General features: G+C 37.7%; 1 protein-coding gene across 1 annotated transcript; it reads right to left on the minus strand.

The window, feature by feature from the left end:
* LOC309513877 (myosin-10-like) lies at positions 1 to 27134 on the minus strand. The gene is made up of 7 exons (XM_082189968.1): positions 26951 to 27134; positions 25442 to 25816; positions 18205 to 18361; positions 6783 to 6810; positions 4836 to 4938; positions 3954 to 3983; positions 1 to 1324 (listed from the first exon to the last, which is right to left on the minus strand). Exons 2-7 carry the CDS (start codon positions 25793 to 25795, stop codon positions 1292 to 1294), a joined length of 705 nt encoding a protein of 234 aa, XP_082046094.1. The 5' UTR covers positions 25796 to 25816; positions 26951 to 27134; the 3' UTR covers positions 1 to 1291.
* Between the last annotated feature and the right edge of the window lie 442 nt (positions 27135 to 27576).

Consider the following 27576-nt stretch of genomic DNA (forward strand, 5'->3'; position numbering starts at 1 on the left):
TTTTAACACACGTAAGTTTGAGGGAGACAAATTATTCCAAACTCAAATGTTCCATCTCATCTGCATCACAAATTTCATCTATTTGCATTCTTTACAGTATTTTGTTGAGATGTTGTATGGCTAAAAACAATCAGCTTGCTTCTACAGCAAATCCATTTCTCTTCATTTGACCCTCAAGCCTGAAGCGGATCATCTACATGGAGTAAAAATACACTAACCTACAAACCTAATTAAAGCCTGGGTAGCCATGAGAGGGTTTTTGTGCAAATTCTCACTGGTTGCCTGAAATACAGGCACTGTGGGGTTGGTCAGGAACTCCTCAAATTAGAAACGACAGACGCCCAAAGCCCCACTGCGCCACATCACAGCTCCCCCCGCCGCAAATCTGGGACATCCACCTCTTTATACCCCCTAGACACCCTTGATGTTATCCATTTCCATCTGATAGGAAGTTTGGACAGGTGTCCCATTGTTCTTGCTGTTGTCATGAGACAGGAACACATCACGACACAAATGAGAGAGAATGACCACTGTGATTTTACCAACTGTTCCCATTACGTGACCAAAACGAGCGGAATAGTGGATACAGTCCAGGAAATTTTGTGGTTTAAAGTTAATATAATAAAGGGCCTAAAATAGACTACAAGATTAATCCAATTCTCTGTGTAATAATTGCTGAATTGTTTTAACATATCTGGGTGTATCTGAGAGCACAAGTCAGTAACTTAAGTCAGAACAATGTACTTTTTATAAAACATTAGTAATGAAACTTTATAAGAACAGTAACAGGTTTCACCCTCATCTAAATAGGAGATAAATGAACCATTAATACGACAAAATTTCATTAGCAACTTCGAGAAAATGAAGGTCTGATGAGACAAATCAAAAAGTCACTTCCATTATTATAGAAAATATGCCAAGAACTACTGGAATTTGAGCTTTTTGTAGCAGAGCTCTTTGTAAATGGACATTCAAGAACCTTCCAACTGCACGGACGGAGCAGGGCAACGTTATTTGAGCAGGGCACCATAATGCAGTATTTTAACATGCAACAGTGTAGTTTTACAGACATATAAATTACTTGACATCACCCCAAAAGTACAGTATATATAGGATTCAAAGAGAGAAGAAAAGAATAATTAAGAAAACAGATGTTATACAGCAGAAGGACATTAGTAAAAACACATAAAAAACAAAAGATGAGAGTAAAATGAATAAAAATAAAAATTTCTTGTGCCCATCAAAGAAGTGGTGTTAAATAAGAAAGAAACCATGGGGAAAAAACAAGGGACTACAAGCTACTCACATAAAACAGGATTCCGTTCTGTAATCAAATCATTACAATGGAAACAGAGGTATTAATGTCACAGAGGGAAATGTACACAAACAACATGACAGACAGAACACACTCAGCAAGGGGTGATTTAAAGGTTGAACAAAATGTGTTGTGAATATATCTGAAGGATGTATTCTCAGTTTATGATCAAGGCTTTTGCTGGTCTAAATAAGACAACTGACCTATATGTGTGGTGCAAAAAACATTTCATGAGGTTTTTTTGCTACAAAATCTTTAAACGTGCAAGGATCTGTAACACTCTCGTTCTCATGCCGGGTTCAGACTACACGATATCAGCATGATCTGTTTGACGTAGGGTGTCGTGGTGATTCATAAAACGACAAGGGTGTTGCGATGCAAGAATCAGTCGTTTAAACTCGTAAAGTGTCATAGTGGATGAACACTATTTCCATGAGGGACTACCACGACAGAGTGAAAAGGACAAATGCTGGCGAACGATAGCAGAGACGCTTCAGCAACCCAGTGAGTACTGGAATACTGGAATTAGCATTAAGCTAACACGCCACTCGGTAGCCTGCTTGTTTACGTTCTTGTTTTTGGAAGTCAGTCGCTAGTTCCGCCTTCTCGATGACATCACGCACATCGTTAAAGACGGCAAGCGATGATTGATCGAGAAGCAACGTGTAGTCTGACATGTTTCTTGTCGACGACACAACAAGAGTTTAGGAGTCAAATTCGCATAACCTGACACAGTGACTATCGTAACAGAAAAAAATTATTGTGTAGTCTGAACCTTTCATTAGATATCAAGTCAGATTGTAGGATCAACTCATTACTTCCAGACTACATTAAAGATGAAATTCCAATAAAATGACAGGTTTTCAAATCATGCAAGCTTAAAGGGATAGTTCACTTTGAAATTAATTTTTGGTATGTTTTAGCTTACCTCAAGGGCATCCAAGATGTAGGTGTCTTTTTTTTCCGCAGTAGTTTCAATTTTGATATTTTTAGGTCAAACCGTTCTTGTCTGTCAGTCATATAATGCAGGTCTATGGTCACTGTCTCAAAGAGCATGCACAGAGTCCAAATTAAACAATTCCCCATCGTAAGTACACATTGATGGCCTAAGACACGAAACGAGCGGTTTGTGTGAGAAAACGAACAGTATTTATATCGTTTTTACCTCTTATACACAGTCATGTCCAAGTGATCTGATCTGACGTGTACGCAGACTGGTGCATAGATATATACACACTAGATGTCGCCTTGTCTACGGCAGTTCATTGGAACGAATGTCTTTAAGGCGACATCTAGTGTATATATCTATGCACCAGTCTGCGCACACGTCAGATCAGATCAGATCACTTGGACATGGCTGTATATAAATACTGTTCGTTTTCTCACACAAACCGCTCGTTTCATGTCTTAGGCCATCAATGTGTACTTACGATGGGGAATTGTTTAATTTGGACTCTGTGCTTGCTCTTTGAGACAGTGACCATAGACCTGCATTATATGACTGACAGACAAGAACGGTTTGACCTAAAAATATCAAAATTGAAACTACTGTGGAAAAAAAGACACCTACATCTTGGATGCCCTTGAGGTAAGCTAAAACATACCAAAAATTTATTTCAAAGTGAACTATCCCTTTAAATATACCACTATGCCCCAAGCCATCCAGACATCCTTTACTTAATCTCTAATATTTTTATCCATCACCAAGATGGTTAAAATTAGGGATGCACCAAAATTTCGGCCGCCAAAAATGTCATTTTCGGTTTTTGGTCGAAAGAGAAAATAGACAGAAAATATGAGCGTATAATAGGAGCCGAAAATATATGCCGCCCTGCCCCTCAGTGTTCAATCAATGCTCAGGTTTCACTGTGCACACTGGAGCGGAGCGAGCATTTTCAATTCATTCCTATGGAAGTTGAGCTTAACGCTCACGAGCGAGCTGGGCAACGCGGCTAAAATGACGCTACCCTCTCGTACACTGCTCTGCTCCCACTCTACACAATGCACATGCTCTGATAATTATAGCTTGGACTCTACATTATTTCAACAATTGGACAAAAAAATGAATTTGTTAAATCTGATTCTGTTGCATTGAAGTGAATGAAGAATAATTTAATATTGTGATATATTTTCTGTCTGATTTTGGTGTTCCTTTAAAATAAAAGTGTGGTTATTTTATTGGCTTGTATGTTTTAAATTCAGATAAAATAAAATTATTGAATTTAATTTTAAAAAGTCTAATATTAATACAATTATACAAAAGAAAATTTTTATTAAGAAATTAATAATTATTTTAAAAAGTCAGTTTTGGTTTCAGTTTTCAGCCAAGTGCATCCCGAATTTTCGGTTTCGGCCCAGAATTTTCATTTTGGTGCATCCGTAGTTAAAAAAATAACTCTACACATCTTGAAGATTGCATACATTCAGAACTATTTAGCAAATGTGACCAATTGTGCAAAAAATAAATCAAAAGTAAACCATTCAAACCCCTTAAAGTAAAGTGTTTATTTTTATAAAGCAATATCCCAGAGTGCAGAATATTTCACTTTGGATAGTCTACATTCCATTGGTGTTTATACAGCAGGTTAGTTTTGCATGCACAAGCAGAGCAGGTATAAAAAGCTTAAAGGGAACTTGCCTGGAGTTTGACTGCTTTAGGTGATTCTGGCTGTTTGTATATAATACACAAATGTAATATGTTAGAAGGCATCAGGGCCACATTCTGCAAGTATCTTAGACCACGGGAAAGATCTGAGCCTTTATTATGTTGCATATTTGGCCATGCGAATACAGTAAGATCAATGACTGCAGCATGTACAATTATTCAGCATGCTTTCATATATTTTTGAAGGAAATACATGTCATCAGGCCAGTACTGCAGACTTTAAGATGATTTATAAATAAAGAGCAATGTGTACTACTTACACACACGTCAGAGCCAGCAGTTATTACTGGATGAACATCTATCCAACATTATCAGCATTAGAATCTACACACAACACTATCCATGACATACAAGTGCATGTTATCCACTGATGTATGTTAATTTGGTTAAAATGACTCTTCCAGCAAAAGCACCCTGATGTCATTGTAACCAACTAATGTGTCTAAGATAAAATAGATTACTTTGCGAGAGCTTCAGCTGTGAATGCATTACTGATAGGTTAGACTAATATGATTTGCAAAGCACCATGTATATAAACTGGCATTACGAACAGCTCATGCTGATTGACTATTTGTCTAACCATCTAAAATGTATAAAAGCCTCTCATAAAGAGACGATACGACGATTAGACTGACAACTTTGCCTATTGTATAAGTAGACACTTTTTTTTAAGACGGCATGTCAATAGTCTACCTTCTAAAGTACAATTACACAAATTTTTAACCTTCAAGCCTCATTTTAGCTTATTCTGCTTAGTACTGCACATCTTTCCCTCCACATCTAAACCACTAGTGGAATTCCACACGGATTTCAAAATGAATGATTCAGCGAATGGCTGAAAGAAAAGGAACTCACTGGAATGTTGTGGTCCTTCCTTCCTTTATGTGACGATGCAACGTGAGCCAGGTACTGGATGACTTTTTTAGTGTTTTCTGTCTTTCCAGCACCTGATTCCCCTCTGCAAAAGAAAATTACAATTAAAAGCAAACATCAAAACATCATAAAACAGCTTTTTTTAAAGCTTTAACCCCCCAAAAATTAAAATATATATTTTTTTAAACCAGATTGGGTACATATTTATGCACATTTGCATGATTAATGCATTCCACAAGCTAAATAAGCCATCAGGCTACATCCTGAATCTGCTAGCACTGCCGTTTGTTTTTCCAGCTGCAGTTCCTTTCAGCACCGCTGGTGCATTACACCATGGCTTTTATTAAGTAAACATTAAAGTCTTATTTAATATTATTGGAATGCATAAGATGGCGTTTTAATTACTTAACCTTATGACACAATGATACAGATACAAGAAATACAGTTCTTCACAAAAAGTCTGATTCAAATATTCTTCTCCCTAATCTGCCCATAAATGGAAAAAAAATCTTTAGAAAGACAGCCAGACATTTTCCACAAAGGCCTGTAAAGACATTCACTTAATACTGGCTTTATTCAAAGAAATATAATAGCATAATGTCAAGCAGACGGGTGAATTAAACAAAAACGGTCCAAAATTGGAAATGATATTGAAGTATAAACAAAGAATTATATAAAGAAAATGTAGGATTATTATGATGATATACACAGTTGTACCATTCGTACTTGTTATGTTAAATATAATTTATGTTGAATTTTTTTTTTTTTTTTTTAACTGTAAACGGGATCTTCATTCATTTATTATTTATCATGTCATCATTCAAAAAGCACCTTAATGCCATTGTTACTAACGTGTCAAACAGATGGTTGATTATTCGTCTAACAACCTATTTGTAAACTCTCTAAAGAAAATTAAGACCCTTAAAAGCAGAATGTCTGCTCTCTTCCATACAATAAAATTGGATGTGGCCCTCAAAAAAAAAAAGGTCCATATGACTTGTGCACTATATTCCAAGGGGCTTTTCACACTTGAAATAGTTAACCCTGGGTCATTCTCATAATTTACCTGTGCTTAACCATTAATCCTGGGTATTCATAAGCTGGCGTTTCACACTGCACATTCCTACACCCTGGGTTAACGTTCTTATTTGCATATTTGCGCTGTCAGTGTCATTGATTGGACGAACGCTATATGACAGGTTTACATAAAGACGTATGTACTTTTCAGGCTATAAAAGTATGAATTAAATGGTCTCCTCTTCACTGTAATTGATGCGTTTTCCATCACCATTTGACATTTCCCCCCGAAAATGCTGAAATGGCTGTTTATATACATGAGGGTGAGTAAATGATGACATTTTTGGTAAATCAGTCCTTTAAGAGCTCTTAAATATGTCTGCTTTTTTTTTTTGTCTTCAAGCTATTGACTGCAAGATTCCTTAACCCTGCATTCCAGCTACATGTGGTATCATGGACATCATGCCTTCATGGTGGGTGTGCTGCAGTGGTATCAGCATGTCAGAAGGGGTCGACTTTGAGAGAGGATGTAAAAACCTACTCTCCGACAGTTACAAAGACATGTTGTAAAGATATGAGAGAGACTGTTTACTTATTTACAATGTGCAAAGACAATAAGGCTTAATGCATCAAGAGCTCAAATTTCTATGGATGAATTCTTATAGACTGACAAGAAATATTTGCTGTGGGTCTGACTCAGTGTGAGATGCTCTACATGCCGAACAGCTGCCGCTACTGATATTTAATGCCGAAATGATACATGACTCATGTTTTCAGGCATGGCTGTATATGCATGCTTCCAAAAAAGCTGATTTCCTTCGCAACCCTTGGGATGTGAAATCACTTCCAAAAGCCCAAACTGATTGACGTAACCTGTAACTGTTGAAAAGAGATGACCTAATGGTTACTTACGTGCAAAGAATTGATTGGTCCTCACGATCTGTAAAAGAGACAGAGGAAAAAAGGGTCAGCATTTTCATTTAAGTTCATCTGAGCCTTTAATTCAAATCAATACATTTTGACATCTAAAAGGGCCTAAAACAGCAACAACAACAAAAAAACAAAGTAATTTATCAAATACAGAAGACACATGTACACCTATTTAATCCTGCAAAAGAAACTATAGATTTAAAAAAAATAATAATCTCCCCACTGATAAAAATCATATTTGTGTATTTACTCAATGTTGTACATTAGGACTATTCTGTCTTTTCGACAGACGGAAAGTTTTCGTGAGAGAGAATAGCATGTTAGGAAGACGGCTCAGTTAAAATGGAAATCAGTGCCAAATGAAAATGCTGTGCTGGCCTAAAATGCAAGCCATAAAAACATCTGTGAAACTCGTTATGTCACATCTTGTCTATATCCAAAGTAGGTTTCTCACCCATCTGTAAATCTCACTTCATAAACAGGCTGGTCTTCCAAAAACGGAATAGTTTTGCAACTTCAAAAGTGAAGGTTTATAGGAAAATTCTGAAGCAATCATTTCATAGTGATACTAAACCTCTGCAAGAGGTAGATAAGGCACATCATGTGGCCACTTATTTGAGGGTGGGTTTAAAAAAGGCTTTGAATAGCACATAATCATATTTCTTATATGATATGGATTTTGATTTGCAAAGTCATTTTACTGATACTGATGTGGTGGCTTCAATGTGACCCAAACTCTGCCCTGCTTATGCGTTTCATTTCTCTGGCACAACGAGTTAAATGACAAACTCCGGTGTATGCCAGAGTCCCTTAAATGGACATTGCCCTGTGCATGAGAAAAACATTTAAGTGTTTTGATCTCTGTAACTTCAGCTCATTTTAACCAAACAGTGATGCATGTGGGCAATTGGGTTTTGAGTGTTAAGAGACATAAGGCTAATACTGGCCACAGTGTTAGGACACACTGAGCTCAGGTCATGCCCAGTCTGGAACAGCAGAGACAGAACAATCCGACTGGACACAGATGATCATATTCAATGTACTACTTAATGTCCTGCAGCCTCCTACTCAAGCAGGACCTCTGATTCAATAAGCTCATAAAGAGAACTACTTCCTCCGCATTGTACAGCAGTTACAAAACACAGTATTTGTCATGTTTCAGGATGGTTTTGCGCATCACTGACGGCAGGTTCACACACAGTGCGTATACAGTAGCAGAAGGGCTCATATGACGTGTTTGCAGTGCGCAACCTGCAAATTGAGGCTGTATACCACAAAAACAATATTTATTCACTATTTTTATTTCAAATCTAAAAGTTGGTACTATTTTTACGGTTTCAAAGTGACAGCAGCCTGAGGGGCCGTTCACACAGAACACGTTTTTCCATTGCAATGAGCTACTTTAACTTTTCCATTGTTTTTCTATGTAAACACGAGCTTTTTAAAAAACGCGTCTCGAGACCTTGCGTTTTTTTCCCATTCCCACAGTGAACAAGCCCTTAATCAAACAACAAAAGACTGAATAACTTTTGTATCTTTAATAATAATCAATTTATATTTAACTCTCAGAGTCAAGAACATGCAGTGTTTAATTTGTCAATTTCAATTTCTGTTGTATTTCTTACTACTACATGGTAAATAAACCAACTTTACCTAAAATTCTTTTTTTATTTTGTATCTTTGTTCTATTGTATTTTTCTTATTGTTTGTAGTAATTGTTTGTAACATGATGTATATCAATATCATGAGAAAAATGTATCATATTTGAGTCATATCACCCACCTCTACACTGGATTATGTATTCATTTGTATTACAGCATAACTCTCTGCATCCTTGGCTTGAACCTCTGTAAACCAGGGGTGAAGGAACACACACCCACCCTGGGAGCTCTTCCAAGTGATCTTTTTTGGGTGGTGTCTCAGTTCCTGAATCTGTTGCTGCAGAATGTTGCTAATGATGTAGATAAATAACTTCACGTCACTGTTAAACTGTTGCCCTTGCAGTATCAGATAACTGCTGAGTTCAGGCCATACTTGAAACGTCAGGCATTTGTGTGTGTCTGGTGCTGGTCTGGTGGAACCAAGTAGTACAATTAAAGATAAACCTGGCCAACCCCTCTCAAAAATGATGGTCACAGACATCTTTTCTTCACAGGAGCAATTTTTTATACAAAGTAATTCCTTTTAAAAGATAATCTAGACAGAATGTGACTTTTTCTTAAACTCCAAGTATTAATACTGTAATGTAACTCATTCAGCGCTGTTTGTGCTAAAGATAATATATGAGTAATTTCAAGATTCTTGACAGCCAAAACCACCCACAAAAACTTCAAAAAATATCTACTTTAGATCAGGATTTATATGATTATTTCTGCTGGTACCTACAACATGACAAGTGATAAAGGCATATTTGCATAGAGCGAAATTCAACGACCAAAGGAAATAAAGTTGCTCCTTTATTCACATGATGTTGGGAGCTTTATTAGCTTTGTTGCAGGTCTCCTGGTGTGAATAGACTGCAGGAAATTGATCCAATACCTTTATTAAAATAAAATACCAGCGGTGCTTTTGAATCACTGCTTGCATACTGATCACTGCTCCACAAAAGCAGTCAGAATTATGATCGTTTTATAGATCATTTACATTTAGCATCCTCAGAAGACTTGTGGAGAGAATTCAAACTCTTAAAAAGAAGTGAGGCTGTTTAGAGTGCCAAAACCAATTTACTGTCATTCTTTTAGGCATTGAGAGGAGTCTGTTCTGCAGTCATTTAATGAGACACAGGGGTATCTGACTAAGTCCACCTATGGGAACAGAGGATGCCTGAAGATAAAATAGTGCTGACTGCTTTCCTGTTCTGGCTGCAGGAGGTCAGGGATGTTTGGGACGAAGAGGATCTACAGCTGGGCAGATCCTCAGTATGGGGTTTCCTCCACCTGGATTCAGTTTGCTCACTATAAGTCTAACATTTGGGAACCCGGCGCCCTTAAATCAGAGGCCAAAAACGTAAAAATGCAGGAGAGAGTGATAACACCAAAAAAAACCCCGCATTGGAACATCTTTTGTTTAAAAGCTGGATTGCATTAAACACAGGGACTTGATAACTCACTGTGTCCTTAAGCATGAATCAACACGAACAGAATGTAGGATTGATGATGTCCTAAGCAGAACTGTGATAAATGTCGTGTTCGAAAGACAATGTTTTAGATAAAAAGGTTCAGGGCTCAGGTTACAAGAACTGGAAGCGGTTCACAGGATGGAGGACTCTCAGAGACGCTTCCTTCTGTGTGGTTCGCATCAACCTCTGTGAACGTTCATGACACTATCTGTCTCGGATACAGAGACACAGATATGGCAGCCAAGGATTCTGAAGAATGGCCTCTCCTATCAGCACAGCTGCAGAAAAGGGAAGCATATAATCAAGTGAAGAGAGGGCTCTTGACTTCTTTTCACTGCATCCTTTGTTACGGGCCTTCGCAACTCTTCTCTGAACCAAGAATGGCTGATTACAGAGATGCCAGCATAAGTGTACATGCATAATTCAGACACAATGTAAAGTGTAGAAATTACGATTAAAATCAAATGGAGCTCCCACACAAGCATTCAAAGATAACTCATAACCTGCTATTTTTAATTTGTTCATTGATTAGTTCCAAACATGATCAGAACTGGAAGAGTTGGTGGCACGATTCTGATTAAAGACCCAAATTAATGAAATTCTTCAAAAAACAGCTGATGTGAAAACTGGAATAATGGTTGCTGAAAATTCAACTTTTATAAATCTATAGATAGGCAAACCATTTATCAGCCTGTGTCTAGTCTAATATCAGGGTAGTCTTGTGCTTGTCCTGCCAAAACGTCCACACAGAGCACTTTGAGCTTCAACTCCCAAGTTCTCACTCCGCACCCCCTCAGCTGGCCCGTCCTACCCCACCCCCTTTTACTGGTTTAACCTACGACAGAACACATTCCTCACATACCAAAGCACATCGCAGCCAGACACCAGAGAGTGGACACAGACACAAAGGAAAAACCTTCCAAAGCTAGGGCTACAGTCCCATTCACATCAGTAACATGGGACGCACAAACATTCATTACACTGTCTCATGTATGGCACGTACACCCTGTGAAGTTTCAGGAGAGACAACCGCATTTAAACCCTACATGATCGTTCCATGAGTAGAGAACACGACTCACTCCAGAAACTACGAGGTAACCATAGCAATGTTCTGGCATCTCGAGTGTTTATTATACGCTACTCTGACCAAAGAAAAATTACAGCGATGAAAGACTTGTTACGTTCAGCAATTTTAACTAAAGCAGTCGACGGAGGCGTCGTGTTTTGTTAAAAGACGACTTCACAGAGCGCGCCCTTGCAGTGTTGCCATGTCCACTTATTAAAAGCGCATTTGGACTTGTTTAAGCTTGGCTCATACAGCGATCAAGTTTATGGAGTTATTAAAGTGAGCAAGTGCAGATCGCGATATTTCTGTTTTATTTTCAGCATAAAGCATTCCAATTTATTTAATTTTTTATTGGCTTGTTCTTGTTCACCAATTTGCTTGCATGATCTGGCAACAAGAACGAGTCAGACGAGACATGCACAATAAAATGTGCATTTTTAATTATATGAGAGATGACAGACGAGAGGTCCATCTCTTATGCCTCTCGTCGTAAATCATAAACAACTAGTTCTTCAGGTCGGTTCTGTACACACTGGGTAGAATTTTTAGAAATGCATGTAGTCACTACCTGCATTTTTTGGTTGTAGAATGCGATTGTCACTCCCACATAATACTAATCTGTGTGTGTACAGAATGGGATTAAGCACTAAAAGGTGAAGTGACAACCGAATTTAGCTGCAGTGTGCACCATGTACTATGTGTGCCAGGGCTAATAAAACTGAGCTGCTGGACACAAAACACACTGAACTCCTTGCTTCACAACTGGTTGTTAAAAGAAATACAGTTTATTGCTAAATATCATGGCAGCACTGAAATATGGCACCGTTTTTGGGAACGGCACAAAGAATGGAAAAAGTTTAATGCACAATGTTGCTTGCATAGAATTGAACATCTTAAAATACTAAGGATTTTGGATCAATTGCAGTTGACTAAACAGGCAATTCAAACAAACAAAACATCTTGTGTCTTTTAGTGCTTAAGCTAAAATTGGTTCAACACATCAGAAACCAGTTTTGACGCAGGGATTTGATCAATACATAAAAAAAAAAGGTCCTCAATGCTCACTGTGCCTCCAATCAAACCATAAATAAGCACAGGCGGAAGAAATGACGGCAGAGACAAAAACAAACTTTAATACTGGATGCCAAAAGGGCTGCCGATAATTTCTTCTAGATCAGCATAAGGGTAGGAAAACATTTTGATAATGCATCAATTTACAATACGTGTTGATGATGGTTCTAAATTTGAATTTACAATGAGTGTGTTTACAAACCGATCAGACAATCAAGTCTGTTTCACCCATAATGGCGATGCAGAGAGGCAATAAAGTGCAAAGTAAACAAAGCCTGTCAGAATGACTTCTCTGGAAGATGATACAATACTAAACGATCATAGACAGAAGGTCTGGCACTCTAGACCTGTATGGCTAAAATGTGTATCTGGCCTAAATGCAAGGAAAAATGTTATTTGACTGGTCTTACAGTGAACATCATTGACAAAGAGTAGCCAATATGGCAAAAATATTATCGCAATATTTTTCCTAGTAAGATCTTGATACACAATCTTATCAGGATTCTTCTTCATCATGTTCTTCATTTCAGCTGGAGTGAAGTAATATTTCATAATGATATTTGATATATAATATGAGTATTTCATGAGATAATTATTTCATAAAATAACAGAGATAAAAGATCAAATGTATAGTACATACATGCATTTAGTGCTTTAAGTTTTTTCCAAGTACAGTAGGTCTATTTACAGGAGCATTCAAGTGAGAAATACCACAGAAAGTGAATGATCAAATGTAAAATAAAACATTGCATAGTCTTCACAGTATAAATTAAATATACACGGATTCTTATTAAAGCTACAATAGTTATTCAGTCAACAGCAGTGAGCAATTTTGTCTTTATCTTTTGTTGTTTGATTAACATTAAGTTAACAGAAAGCAGCAGGTTTATAAGACTCCTGTCACTAAGACCTAATGCAAGTTATCTAATATAGATACACTTAGTGTACAAGTGTACACGGGTTTATACATATACAGGTAAAATCTTTACAATAAGTTTCCATTTGCTATCATTAGTTAATTCATTAGTTAACACAGTTCTAAGCATTTATTAATCTTAGCTAATGTTAATTTCAACATTTACTAATACAGTATTAAAATTGGATACTGTTAATATTTTATAATAGATCAGAGTTAACATTAATTTAAAAAAAGTATTTGTATTAACTAACATTAACAGATTATTAAATACTGTTACAAATGTTTTGTCCGCATTGTTAGATAACGCGAGCCACCCAATGACTGCTCGGTCAAATACAGGAAAATCTAACAAAGTGCAATTAATGCATGAAAGAGAATTGAATTTGGATGTGAAGCAAATGACAATGGCAAAATTAAACAGATAAGACACTTGAGCTCATAGACAAAAAAAATATCCAGTCTGAGAGAATCATTTGTATGAACTGCAGTACAAAAGAGCCAAGCAACGAGAGGGCAAAGACAAGCATCCGCAACAGAATAAACAGCCCATCTGCTGCAACTGCTGTCCGCAGGAATTTCCCATGTAGCTGTTGGAGATGATGAGCCCGTCAGTCACACGGAGAAATATGACTCACTAGAGACTCAGTGAGCCGAGCCAGATATGGCCTGATCAGGGGTGACAATAACTACTGGAGACTGCCGTTCTATTACACAGACACAATCAAACATCTACAGACCTTCAAACTACACATACTCCAATTAAACAAATATTGTGCAATTTAATTGTATGTCCTAACTAACTACATTACTTACATTCCCACTAAGTGGCTAAAATAGAATCTACAAGTGCAATAATTTATAGACAGGAGAAAGAAAAAATGAAATCCTTGCCGAAATTAAATAAACTGCATCATGGTATCAGCTGATGTTTAGCAAACTAAGAATATCTCATGTGCTTTGTCAGAGGCTCTGTAAGCCATGTTGTGTTGAAGGGGTGTGTTCAGCAGTGTGTGCGGCCAGACTCAGAGTACTAAAAAAACAAACACCTCAAAGGTCACGGCTGTCTGACAAAACAACCCTGGAGCCTCGTGCTATGTGGATGGATGTCCAAAAAAACACTAACCTATAGCATTATTTATACATGAAATAAATAATACCCAACATAGTGTGGATTTCTGTATGGAATAGATACTGAACATAAAACAAACCATTACCCTAAACAAACAAGCAAAAAAGGTATCAAACAAAAATATCAAATGAGAGAATAAAACCACTTTAAATTCAAAACATCAGACATAGTGACGGCTCTTAAACTATTTCTATTTTAATTCCCTCTCAGAATTTTATTTGACACTTTATAGTTCAGTGATTTTGGCACAAATGCAGTTTCATAATTGTCAGTTGTATCACAGTACCTTTACACATACCAAAAACTGAACTTGACAACATCAAGTCCAGAAACTTGGAAAGTATAGCTATGATTAGTAATATTGATATACAGACATATTTTAAAATACGTTTGGCCTTTTTCTGAGCAGCTTCCTCTCAAAATTGAACGTTTCAGCTATAGAGCTCATTCTGAATATAACCGCTAACTCAAACAAGCAAGATTTTAAAAGGATGAAAAATTCCAGATGCTGCATGAGAAGGTAAAGTAATATTTATGTATCCCTCCACAGTATCGCATGTTAACCTGTCTGAGACGCACTGAAGAAAACACAGCTGATCTGAAACAGGTACACAAATGTTTTTGAGCTCCCCTCGGAATGCCTTTGAAACAGAGTCTCTGGCCACCATAATCTACCCAAGATCTTTATGTTCCAGTAGGCTCAAGACAGATGAGATCTGTCTGCAACCACCTGGACCGAGTTCAAAAGGACAGTGTCGTGAAACGCATTACCGCTTATTACACATGTATTGGAAACAGGTGGGTCAAAAACTCCCAAGCTCCCCGGAACAGTAACTATCTTGGCACAAAACCCATTCCATCCCATAAGTTGGGGGGCTCGACATCTCTTATCATAATTGAAATTAAAGTGTGCCCGCGCACTGGGTAAATGTGGTTGTGAGATTGCATTTTCAAAGGTTGTAATTATGTTTCAAACATAGCTTTCCTGTCAGTAACCGTGTTTAGATTTCATAGCTTCCATATGCCTTGAAGAGAGACGGGTGCCACTGACATTCCTGCGCTCCAGTGGCTGCACTGACTGGGTCTTTTCCAAAAATGTTATTGTTGAAGTGAAGATCAGCACTTCCAAAGTTTTCAAAGTTGTTATAATTAGCCCTTCGTAACCAAGTTCAGTCAACAGCCAGAGAGGGGGAATATGGCTGGTTTCTGGCCGACTAATCAAAGACAGATGTGAATGGATGGATGTGTGTTTGGGTAAGTTAGTGTGTTCAGAAACTTATTTACTGCATGTCAGAAAACAATTATTCTCCTTTAATAGTGCAATATACAATTCATTAAAATTACCTCATCTATAAGGCCTGGGTAATGACACAGATTTCACAAATCAATTTCGATTAAATTCTGATTTCAATTCAATTAGATATTGATTTTATATATATATATATATATATATATATATATGGTAGTATGTCAATTTTTAATGCTGTAATCTATACAGGGAACCCTGTCTTGGCACATTACCATAACATTAAAGGTTAAAGTTAACAATAGTCTAAACTCAAATAAAAAAAATTGTTGTATAAAAAACATTTAAATTGCACATAAGGCAGTTTATGTTACTACTCCAATTTATGATTGTGGCTGTCATAATTTCTTCTTTTTTTCATTTATTCAAACTACAATGGTGCAGCGCAGGGAAGAGTTAAGGCATGGACCTAAAGTGCAGCAAAGATTTAACAAAACAAGAAGATAATTCTAGAAGATGAAGGTAACTATCAAATGAGGGGAACAACTGTTACAATAACCAACAAGAAACTTTGATCAAATCTTGAACCGTTTTGGCGCTCTGATAAAAGAGTGTAAAAGAGTGGTTTACAGCCATAAAACCATAAGTGCGCTTGGACAAAACTGGAACGGAGCCATGACGGAGGAAATATCTCAGAGGAAAAATAAACAACTTTGTTCCACTGCCGTAATCCCTGCAGATCTAATGAGACTGGCGTGTGCAGCATTGTTGGAGGTGTTTCCTCCAAAGGCAGACACTACGGTCCATGTGTCCCGGCCAAACTTGACCCAGTACGTCACAGTTCGTACTGTCCCCCCCCCCCCCCCCCAACCATCGCCACACAAAGGCGACATTGTACCCCACAATGCAGGTCAGCCTCTCCTCCAGCCTGGGACGGCTCTTGTTCCCTGACCACTGACAGATCAGGACAACTGGTCAGTCCTTGTATGTAAGAGAGCGGTTTGGTAGAGAATTCAGCATTGCATTCATGCCAAATGCTTCTCCGTTTCCTGGATTAACTTCTTTGATTCCAAGTTTGGATGATTGTTCATGACTAACAAATACACCAATTAAAGGACTCGTAAAATGAATGAAATGTAATGTACATGAGATATTTTTTTTATATTTTTACACTACTGGTCAAGAGATTGGGGTCAGTAAGTTATTTTAAATTTTTTTATAATACACATGAAATTCATCAAAAGTGTCAGTAAAGACTTTTACATTGTTGCAAAAAATGTTTTTTCTTTTAAACTTTAAATTCATCAATTATAAAAACATTTTTAAATATTAAGCCGTACAACTGTCTTCAACTGATAAAAAGAAATGTCTCCTGAGCAGCAAATCAGCATATTAGAATGATCATGTGACACTGAGAGAACTGGAGTAATGATGCTGAAAATTCAGCTTTGCCATCACAGGAATAACATTTTCAATTTTAATAATATGTCACAATATTACTGTTTTACTGTATTTTTGATCAAATAAATACAGCCTTGGAGAGCATAAAGACTTCTTTTTTTTTTGAAAGAATTAATATCTTACTGACCCCAAACCTTTGAATAGTAGTGTAATTTTTTTTTTTTTTTATTGTACATATAAAAGTAATGTTGGCAATCACAAATGCTATAAACATAATTTAAAATACAAGAACTCCAATGCACACTGAGGAAGTGCTGAGCTGGTACAGCCTACAAACAATTTCGAATCCCATATTACAGCTCCATTTATCCTAATCAAAAGTGTGCAGACTGTTTGTCCTGACTACATTTGCTGTTCATTGATTGTATAAACTCCTCTAAACACCTCTAAAATGCAGTGAAAATTAAATTGAGAGTGGAAAGATTAAATTAATTCCATTGTAATGGAACGCACTAACATCATCTTAATCTGTGACACAGTTACCCACTCCAATATCCAAATGCCCCAGATTTACTAAGAGATGACTTAAAGATTATGACAGCGGTACAAAAAAAATCATGGTTGACCAAAATCACAGAATTACATCTCCTGATCTCGCCTTACACAATCAGCCACGACCGATCCGCTTCATTGAGTAGAGAACCAGAATAAAAACAGTCTGAAAAAGCTCCAACTGTCCAAGAAGAGGAGCGATGGACCTTATGATCTCCTGCTGTGATGGACAGAGGCTTAGTATTCACAGCTAATGACATATGATGAAGAACAGAGTGTTGTATTCAAAAGCTTGACTCTCTAAAACTTCTTTAGTAACCTTGTAGTTTATCAGTGACCGATAGAGAAGTTTCTGATACGCATTATCTTACACTTCTCACTTCAATATGCACAGACCCACAGCTGAGACAAGAAAAACTCAATATAAAAAAATAAAAATAAACTTTTTTCTCTCCATTCTCTGGGCTTATCTGAGGACACCAGATAAAATTAATATATCTCTAGGGGTGAAAAACAAACTGAAATATAATAGATACCATAGGAAATAGAGATCATTCAATTTCCGTCTAAGTCACATGATACAATGAAACACAAAGCACAGCCAATAACATTAAAGGTTGGCTGAAACTGCTAGTAATTTCATATTCTGCTTTATGGTTAAGTAAATCTTGACCTGCTTAAAATAACAAGAGGAGAATTTGTCTGCTTAATAACACCTGGTGGTCTTCTCCTCATCTAGCAGCAAGTGCTGAACAAAGATTCAATAAACACAAAACACCCTCTTTATTTTTGCTGCAATATCCTCAGTGGAAATCCAGAATTATTTAGCCAGAGGTGTTATCTGGGCTTAACATGATGAACTGACTGAGAACAGAAGGAATATTGGATATTTACGGTCTTACCTTGAAGCATGCATCTGTAGGCCGATTCAGAAATGGCGTAGATATGAGGTGGCATTTCATGCCTCTTCTTGCCCCTGTACATCTCGATGATGTTCTCGGAGTAGATGGGGAGGTTTTTGTATGGATTTATGACCACGCAGAAGAGTCCTGAGTACGTCTGCACAGAGACAAGAACACAAACAAAAGATGGAAGAAAATGTAATACTTAACTGATACTTGAATTATGTATTAAATCATTCACATTAAATAGTGTTAATTTATTAACGCAATCTATGACAACAATTTTTTGACATCAACGCCATTAAACGATAACTGTGCTATATATGCTATATCGTTGATTAAAAAAATTAAAAAAATTAAAACTTTACCAAAACCTCAAGGCTGACGACAGGACGATATGACAATGGAGCATATCGCCCAACATTAACTGACAAACAAGTACGATGGAGTTAGCGATCTTCGTTTCAGATATTCTTCATAAATGAAAGTGTTATTCAGTCGGTGTTCCTTCACAAGCCACTTGTGCCGTTTTCTGCGACCCTTCTGGCAGATGAACTGTAATAAATCCCAACATGGATTTCAAGACTATATATTTGCGACTGTTGTTGCTGAATAAATTTATTTTTTTGTATTTTTTGGTGTTGTTTTAATAGAAAAACATTAATGTAATTTGCAATTATTGGAATTACTATTAGGAATGAATTATACTTCGGGCGTTTTCACACCTGAAAGTCTGCACCAAGGTCCGAACCAAAGTTCATGTTTTGATACATTGTATACATTCGGTTAGTTTTGGTTTGGTTTCACATTGCGATTATGCAAGCGCACTAAAGAATTTTACATGACATTCTTGCGTCCTGTCGTCATCATCTATGTGGGCTGCAACTTGACATTGATTGGTTTGTAAACAGACGTGCGTCTGATGTCAGTGTGTTGTCAATTCGGCGGGTAACTTTGACAAGAATCAAAAAAAAAATAGTATAGTGGCATACCGTTGCCACTATACTGTTATTATTACGCCATTACCACCTGCAGCACCAACTATACTCGAGGCTAGTTCAAATTCGCCAAATGAACGTCCTCGTTGTGCGAACATTTTATCGTCGCCGGCAGGAAAGGAGGAGAAGACCGCAAGCAATCCTGCGAGAACCACCGGAACTCGGTCTGAAAGTCCGAACCATACAGAAAATGCTTTCACGCTAGAAACTAACCAAACCTTTGTTCAGTTTGATCCGGACCGAGACTACCTATTTTTGTCTGACCAAATTTCGTCTGTTTGGTCCGGACCGAGGTTTCACACCTGTAATTTTGATTCGGATCAAACTGAAAAGTCTGAAAATCCGGACCAAACAAGGTAGGTGTGAAAGGGTCCATAGACAAGCGTTATGATGTAATGTCAACAGATTTTTTTTTTTTTTTTTTTTTTAGAACAATTAAATAATGTAATGAGATCAAATACAGATTATTGTTTATCAAGAATTTAAGACTATTTGAAAAATACTGATATCTGCATTAAGTGTACAGAATGAAACACAACAAAGGTGTTTTTCTTGAGAAATGCTGGTATGCTTTCAGTGCAGCTGTCCTGCAGTATGCACTTCATTACAGAAGACATTTACAAGTTTTATTCATGCTGTTCCACATACGAGACTATAACTGAGAGCATCTTGTGTTTGTTTGAATGCCTTTGGCCACTGCTGTGTGATCCAGACACAAGTCAGGGGAGAGGTAATCCCCGTCTGCTGAAGGGTCTTTCTATTGGCTGAGGTTGTGTTAAGAGTGGGCTTTTATATGGGTGTGCATTCAGGACAGTTGAGTCTACATCCCACTCCCAATTCCCCACTAGACAAAGCAATCCTGCCAAACTAGATCTCAGGCCAGAACAACAGACTTGGGACTCAAGAGACTTGTGGCTGGAAATTTGTTTTTCTCCAGCATCATTCTCCCATGTTTGTCAGGCTATATATGGAAGAAAACCGCTTCCCATTTATGAGATATGCACAACTGAAATCATTAACAGTTTAACACTTAAGAACTTTAATGTACTACTGCATGGAAATAAATGCTGTGATGTTATTTCCATCAAGAGATGCATACATTTGTTGTAAAGATCTTGTATTGACAATGCAAGAGTTCAGCACATCCAAAGACTTTGACTCAGAGGAGCCAATTCATGTGTTAAAATTATTCTTCATGCTCCCTTCCAACCAATCTTTCACATTTGAGCCTGATGAATCTTGACATTGTCATCCTTGAATATGGCCATGATTTGTCTTCCTACATGGTTTTTAAAGGGATACTTCACAGTTTTTTCATATTAAACTATGTTATTCCCTACTAAGACGAGTTGATACATACCTCTCTCGTCTCAGTGCGTGCTATCAATCGCTCTGGTGCGCGGTGACACTTTGATAGCACTTAGCTTAGCCCAGTTCATTCATTAGGATCCAAACTTTAAGAGATGAAAATCTACACAGTACACACTCCATCAATTACAGTTAGAAGAACTACTGCCAAACATATAACATGCTAGAAACATAATAATCACTGCAATAATCATCCAATCAGAGACTCTTAACCATTTGCCTATTTAGGCTATGTCTACATTAATCCAGATACATTTGAAAACGCAGTTTTCATTTCAAATGCTCTCAGTCTACACTAGCAATTTACAAGCATTTTCCAAAAGTTGAAAAAGATACAGAGATGATACAGAGGGAACAGACATAAAGTCTTCATGCTATTCTTCTGGCAGGATAATTTTATTTAGCAAAATATCTCACCATTCACTAATGCGTCCAGGTCGCACTCGGTCACCATTATATGTTTGATCTAAAACGCAATGTTTTGCCACAAGACAGCAATTGAGAACAGGCCTACATTTTCTGTCAACTTTGCAGGACTTTGATATGAAGAGTGTACAAGGTAACATATCTTTAGCAACAGTGTGAAAGTGAACAGCACACAACAGGCACAATAGCGGTATAAACATGCATCCATAGTGATTTTTACATTTGAGCCCCTGAGAAACTCTCTGCACAGCCATATTTACATTAGATTGATTTTAATCACTTTAATGTACTCAAAGCGTTTACCAAGGCAAGCACTGGTAAATAAATACAAGTATCGGATCGGGACACGGTTTCAGCAGATACTCAATATTCAATGACTTGGATTGGGAGCACACACAAAAAAAACTTGATCGGGATATTTTGTTTGTCTACAAGGTGGCAACATTGGCCCAGGCCGCTGTTTCAAAGGGCTTATTTATACCAGGTCACTTCATGCATTTTCTCTAATGTAAGGCCATCCTTAAAAATATTCTTGTTTGCCGTAACCCGACCGACCCTGTCAATTTAGGACCGACCCAATTATTTATTTATTTTTCCTTTCAGTCCGACTGACTTGCCAGTTGTAAACTTGCGTTAAGACCGGCCGATTTTTTTTTACTCTTCAAACAACTAATACAAATGCAATAAAATAAAATAATATTAATTATATTTTAGTAAGTATTGTGAATATAAAATTGCCTAGGCCTACAAACAAAAGTAGGCTACGTTCTTTCTTTTAAATAAAAACCCGTGGCGTCATCTATGATTATGTTTACGCATGTCACATGGCCTGTACGTTCGCTTCACGGTCAATGGTTCGCGCTTGCTAATGATGGCTGCGGCTGCAGTAAATAAAATGTTCGCGGTCACCGTTCAAAGTCGTACGGGTTCGGGCACCATAATACAACAAAAAAATGCATTAAAACATCTTGACACCGCTTTAACTTAGCTTAAAGATGACATAGTTCGGCCAGAGCAATGGTCAAAGGGATGTCATGTTAACAGGGTTCCTACACATTCCACGACATCTTTGTTTTATGGATGTGAACATCCCAAATGTAACACATTAACATGTTTTCTCATAGGCATTACATTGCATGTTAATGAAATTAACTGTTATTTTAATTTATTTGTTTCCCTCTGAAAATCTACTTTCATTGAAATCTAGTGGCTTCTTTTTTTCTTGATTCTGCCTCATTTTTTTCCCAAATGAATGCAGCTGGAATTAATGCAATAAACATGTTTTTTGACAAAGATTTCACATTGTTTGTGGTCTATATATCCTGCATCAGAATGAGGATTGCAATGGTGCGCCCGAAGGCACGGGTTGAAGACCCAGTCAGTGACATCATGATATGCAAATTTGTTTAAATTCATACCTACGTAATCACCATGACCAAAATTGTCCTTTTTTTTTTTTTTTGACATTGAATCTTGAAGAAAAAAAATAGACCCACCCACCGACCCTTTTTTTTTTTTTTTTTTGCTGTTACTGCAAGCCAAAATATTTTTAAGGATGGCCTAATGGAAGTAGATAGAAGTACATTCGAGTGTAACAAAACAGATCATCAAAAAAAAGATAAATATAATGTTGTAGTGTGGGGACACAAGATGTTCTGTGCATCTCCCATCATGCTATTCAGGAACATCGGGGCGTGGGAAGGCAGAGAGGAACGCAGCAACTCCACGGCTCTGCCCACACAGCAGATATGAGAGCACATACCACACACACCAGCCTGAGGTCTGGTCACTATCCACGCACACAAAAGAATAGATAACCTTTAAAGGCACAGTATGAAAGTTTCACCAATAGAGGTCGCTTATTAAAAGAAATTAACAAAGACGTAGCTTGATGACGCTGTGAATGTGCATGGAATCATGGGAGTTGTCATCTTCACCTCAACAGCTGATGGGCAGAAATCATGTTCCTGGATAAGCTGATGTATTAAAGTGTTATTAACGTTACTGTGGTATGAAGCAGGGCGGGGGCACATTTTACGTTGATATTTTTATTATGCTTGTTGGCCTGTTGGCCTCTGTCGCTTCTTTTGTTTTGTTGTTTTTTCTTTTCTTTTTTTTTACAATTAAAGTTGTTTAACATCCATCTCCTTCTTCCCTGAACTTGAACATTGTTACAGTTATGTTTGATCAGATAAATTCACATTATTTTATTTCATTCTAATGAAATAGCCGCAATTGACTATTGACTGAATGATTACTACTTACTCATACAGGTCAATTTATTTGACGGAATAAAACTGTGGGGTAACACAGCACTGTTTAACTTGGTCAAAACAATCATACTAAAAACACATTTGAGTGTGTTGAAAGTTGTTAACGTTTCGCTGCGCGTTAGCTTTGTGGCTGGTATGAGACACTTGTTGCACACTGCAGTAAGCTAGATCAATATTAGAATATCATATTTAAAAAAGCTGGATGACTTGTGTTGCTAAATGGCATGGAATTAATTAAAATATATACTGTATGGTGGAGAAAATTCTGTATTACAGTTACTACAAATAAAGTGCTCTCTGATTTTGCTATGTTAGCAATTACTTGCTTTTGATACTATTATGTAAACCAATTATTATTGCCTCGTTGTTATTATGCATTTTAAGTCTTTTTAAAGGGTATTCACTTAGGTCTATTTTATTACCACAAAAAAAAACACTATCCGATTATTCATTACTAATTGTCAAACTGACCATTTGCTCAATTACCAAAATATTTGCTAGTGAAAGCCCTGGATTAGTTAAATGATAAGTAAAATGCACCTGCAATGTTTTGCATTTTGTGAATTTCAGTCAAATAAAATACTTTTTTTTAAAGATAAGATTCAGATTTTGACATTGAAGATTTCTTAAACAGTGTTTTTTTTTTTTTTTTTAAATATAGTGTTCTAAATATTCTTAAATATAGTGTTTCTTAAAAAAGAAAAATCATATTCTCATGAACCCAATATCGTGCATCGCCTCATGAGCTAAGTGTATCTTCATTCATACCCCTAGTCAACAATAATTAGTCAATTAACTGAGGTACGCTGAGATATGCAGGGGTTGTCAACAGTCAGTCTGACATCTTGACATCTCGCTGATATTACGAGCCAGTTGTAACTCAATGCCAAACAAAGGTCCTGTTATTAAACTTCAGCTTTGGCTAGGCCAAGCATGGGCCTCCAGAGCCAATTACTGTAGCCTATAGGGAGGGAGCACAGCAGCCACAGAAACAGGCTTAAATCACAAGGCAGCAGGGAGCAGGCCTTACAATCCAGCCGGACCGTCTTCAACTCTGATGAGCGGGTTTGGGAGAATATGGGAGTGTAATATGAATGACAACAATCCCTGCTTTCATAACGTCTTCATAAAGTGCAGCCAGTCGAGATGATTTCAGTTACAAACGACCAGAAAAAGCTTTCAGTGATGGGAAATTAAAAGTTGAACTGGATAAATTATTTGAATTTTTAAGTGGTGACTGGGTTGGAAGATCAACAGAAGTGGCTGGACAGTGTGAAGACAAGTGGCCAGAGCTCTCATTGAGATTCCATAATGACCTCATAGGGAAATAAAGGAAATGATGGGGCTAAAACAGCAAACAGCTTGCTTCACACTCTCTTTCTCTCTCCTGAACAATAAAAGTCCCCCAGTTTCTCTCTCTGAGTGCATGCTGTAAAGTAGTTCAGGACCACAAGGTACTTATGAACTCAAACTAGTGCTGCAACAACTATGCCTAATCGATAAAATCGAAAATGAAAATAATCAACAACAAATTGAACTATGGCTTAATCATGCCTGTGCACAGAAAACATCCTCCAGTCACGCCATTTTACGGTAGTGAAAAACGTATGACTATGAACATAACACATCTGAAATAAAGAGGACAATGACTCCTGACACTGTGAAAAAAGTGCATTAACGAAGTTATCCAAAACATGAGATGCTTTATAGTTTATATTATGCGCTTTAAACTCGTAAGCATTCAGTTTAATGCGGCTTGCCATGTCAGGCGCCATGTCAGATGTGTGTGCAGTTTAATGTGTTTGGAGATGTGCCTTCTTCAGTGCATAACTTACATTTTACTGTTATATCCTTATCTGTGAATGTCAGAAATAGAATATACCACGAGCATTTCAATTTTGTACAAAGGTTTGTCCTGACAGCAAGCGAGTCTCACAGACTTCATTGAACGAGCACCCATGTACATGTGTGTGAATATACACACATTAGACACAGATTTTTATCCAATGAATCGACAATTAAAATAATCATTAGAAGCAGCCCTATCCCTACACTCTCAAAGAAGCCTATATACTCCTATAAAAAAAATTTAAAATACCTCAAAAACCAAAGTAGAAAAAGACTTCAACATGAAAGCAAAAAAGAAAGCAAACACCATCACTTCACACTTACGTATATGAGCCCAGAGTAGTAACGATCCTTCAGGTTGTGTAAAACCGACGCTTCATTCAGGCAGGTGAGCTCCGCCATATCCTCCACTTTGCTGAACTTGGGTGGGTTCATCTTCTGGATGTCATCTTTGTTCACCAGGGCCTTCTTGCCATTTTCAGCCAGCTCAACAAGCACCTCCTCTCCACGTTCCTCTCGAATGCTGGCCGCCTCGAATCCATGCCGCTCGGAAGGAACCCACACCAGCTTCTTGGCCGTCCAGTCTGCCTGTGAAGCTGGGTTGTAGACCACGGCCCGATCCACAAAGAGGTACCGCTCAGGGTCCTCTTGCCCGCTCCGCTGCGCCATCTCCGGCATGAGGAACTAAATATAGGCCACCTGGAAAAAGATTTAGAGGGAGTTAGTAATGGAAGAGCAGAGATTCACTCTGATATGAGACAGCATAGGCAAAGGAGTATGAACAGTTAAATATTATATTGGATTTACATGGATATAGCCAAGAATGCAGATACATCATTAAGCAACATGCATTTAATCTATAATACATGGTTTGTATTTTAAAATAGTTCTTATCATAATAATAAAATAGTTGTAGTCATTTTGCTTGCTTAAATTCTCTGAATACAAAGACAATAAACTACTGAATTAATTTGCATATTGCATATTGAACATGAGCAAAGCTAATATTTTCAGTAAACAGCTGCTTGTAAAACAGTTTACACATAGCAGATCATATAGGTTTAATATCTCTGTACCACTGGACCACCTCAAAGATGCATTAACGGGGGGGGGGAACCCAATAGAAGCAGAAGCCAGATGGTCTGGCCTACAACTGGACTAGTTACTGTAATTCTCAAAGAGGAAAAGAAGAAAAAAAAGGCTAGAACTAGGCAAGCAGGGCAAAGAAAATGGGTCGTGCCTGTTATTTCACAGATAAGAGCCGTTATACGCGTGATGAATCCCCTGTAAACTGAAGCGGGACTTCAGGGCCAGTCCTTCAAAATTCATTCAATGATAAACCCCGTCCAACCAACTTTCAAACGGTCACGGTCTTACAAATAGTTTGATATTATAGTTATGGTACATATATAAACCATGCGACGGGACCGTTAACAAATAATATTTTCTCCTCCACTGGCTAAAGTTTTTGCGGCCGTCTAGCTCGTGCTCGTGCTCATTCCTCGCGCCTGCAAACCGGGAGCTGAACGCGCCTTCTCCTCCGCATCATCATCATCATCTCCCGGTATATGGCCTGTGGCGAGGCGGACAAACGTTTTAATAGTGCATTAGCCAACATATGCTGCTCGTGGCTGCCCAAAGGCAAAGGATCCTACAAATTAAGCATGTATTTATCTGCTTTTAAAGGTACCGCAATAACAAGCTCGCTAACATGGGTTAGCGCGCGAGCTTAGCGCGAGCTCTCCCCGTTGCTTGAAAAGTAATGCAAAAAATAATCCGTTATACGGCAACGGGGAAAAAACGGGGCCAAAATTAAAAGACGCATGAACTTACCAGGGGCTGTCAGCGATGAGACCTACGTGCACGAAGAGATGAATGAGTTGCAATCCAGCGCGTCCAGTTTTTATTATCCAGTTATTTTGAAAGTCGGCCAAATATTCCCTTGTTTCGCCCCTTCTCAGTTCTCACTGATGCCACTGTCCGCAGCCCTGCCTCTCTCTGAGTCTGAACTCCTCCTCAACCGAACTCAGCATCGCACTCTCTTGCGCCCGCCTCTCCGGTCACACCCACCGGGGCCCTTGTGGAACGGGGATTGGATTGTACCGGACATTGACCACAAGCTATTGGTTTATTAGCATTACACTCCAACAAAACTGATTGTTCATGCAAGCTTTCTTTCTTCTAGCGGGAGCTAGCTTGTATCATATTGGTTTCAAGGCCGTGAGCGTGAAATATTTACCAAAGAGGGCAGGGTACTTTATTTAATTTACAAAATAGCCTAGAGAAAAAAAGAAAAGAAAAAAAGTTCAAAATATTTAATTAAAATGTAATATAACAAAATAAAAATGTAAAGCATGGAAAGTCTACCCATCTTGACATTTACAACCTCGTAGTTGTCTTACATTTTCCGACTCATTTCCGATCGATTCTTTCGAACAGTTCGTTTAAAAAAACTTGCA

Source organism: Leuciscus leuciscus (assembly GCF_965113295.1).
Source record: "Leuciscus leuciscus genome assembly, chromosome: 14".
NCBI classification, from domain to species: Eukaryota; Metazoa; Chordata; class Actinopteri; order Cypriniformes; family Leuciscidae; genus Leuciscus; species Leuciscus leuciscus.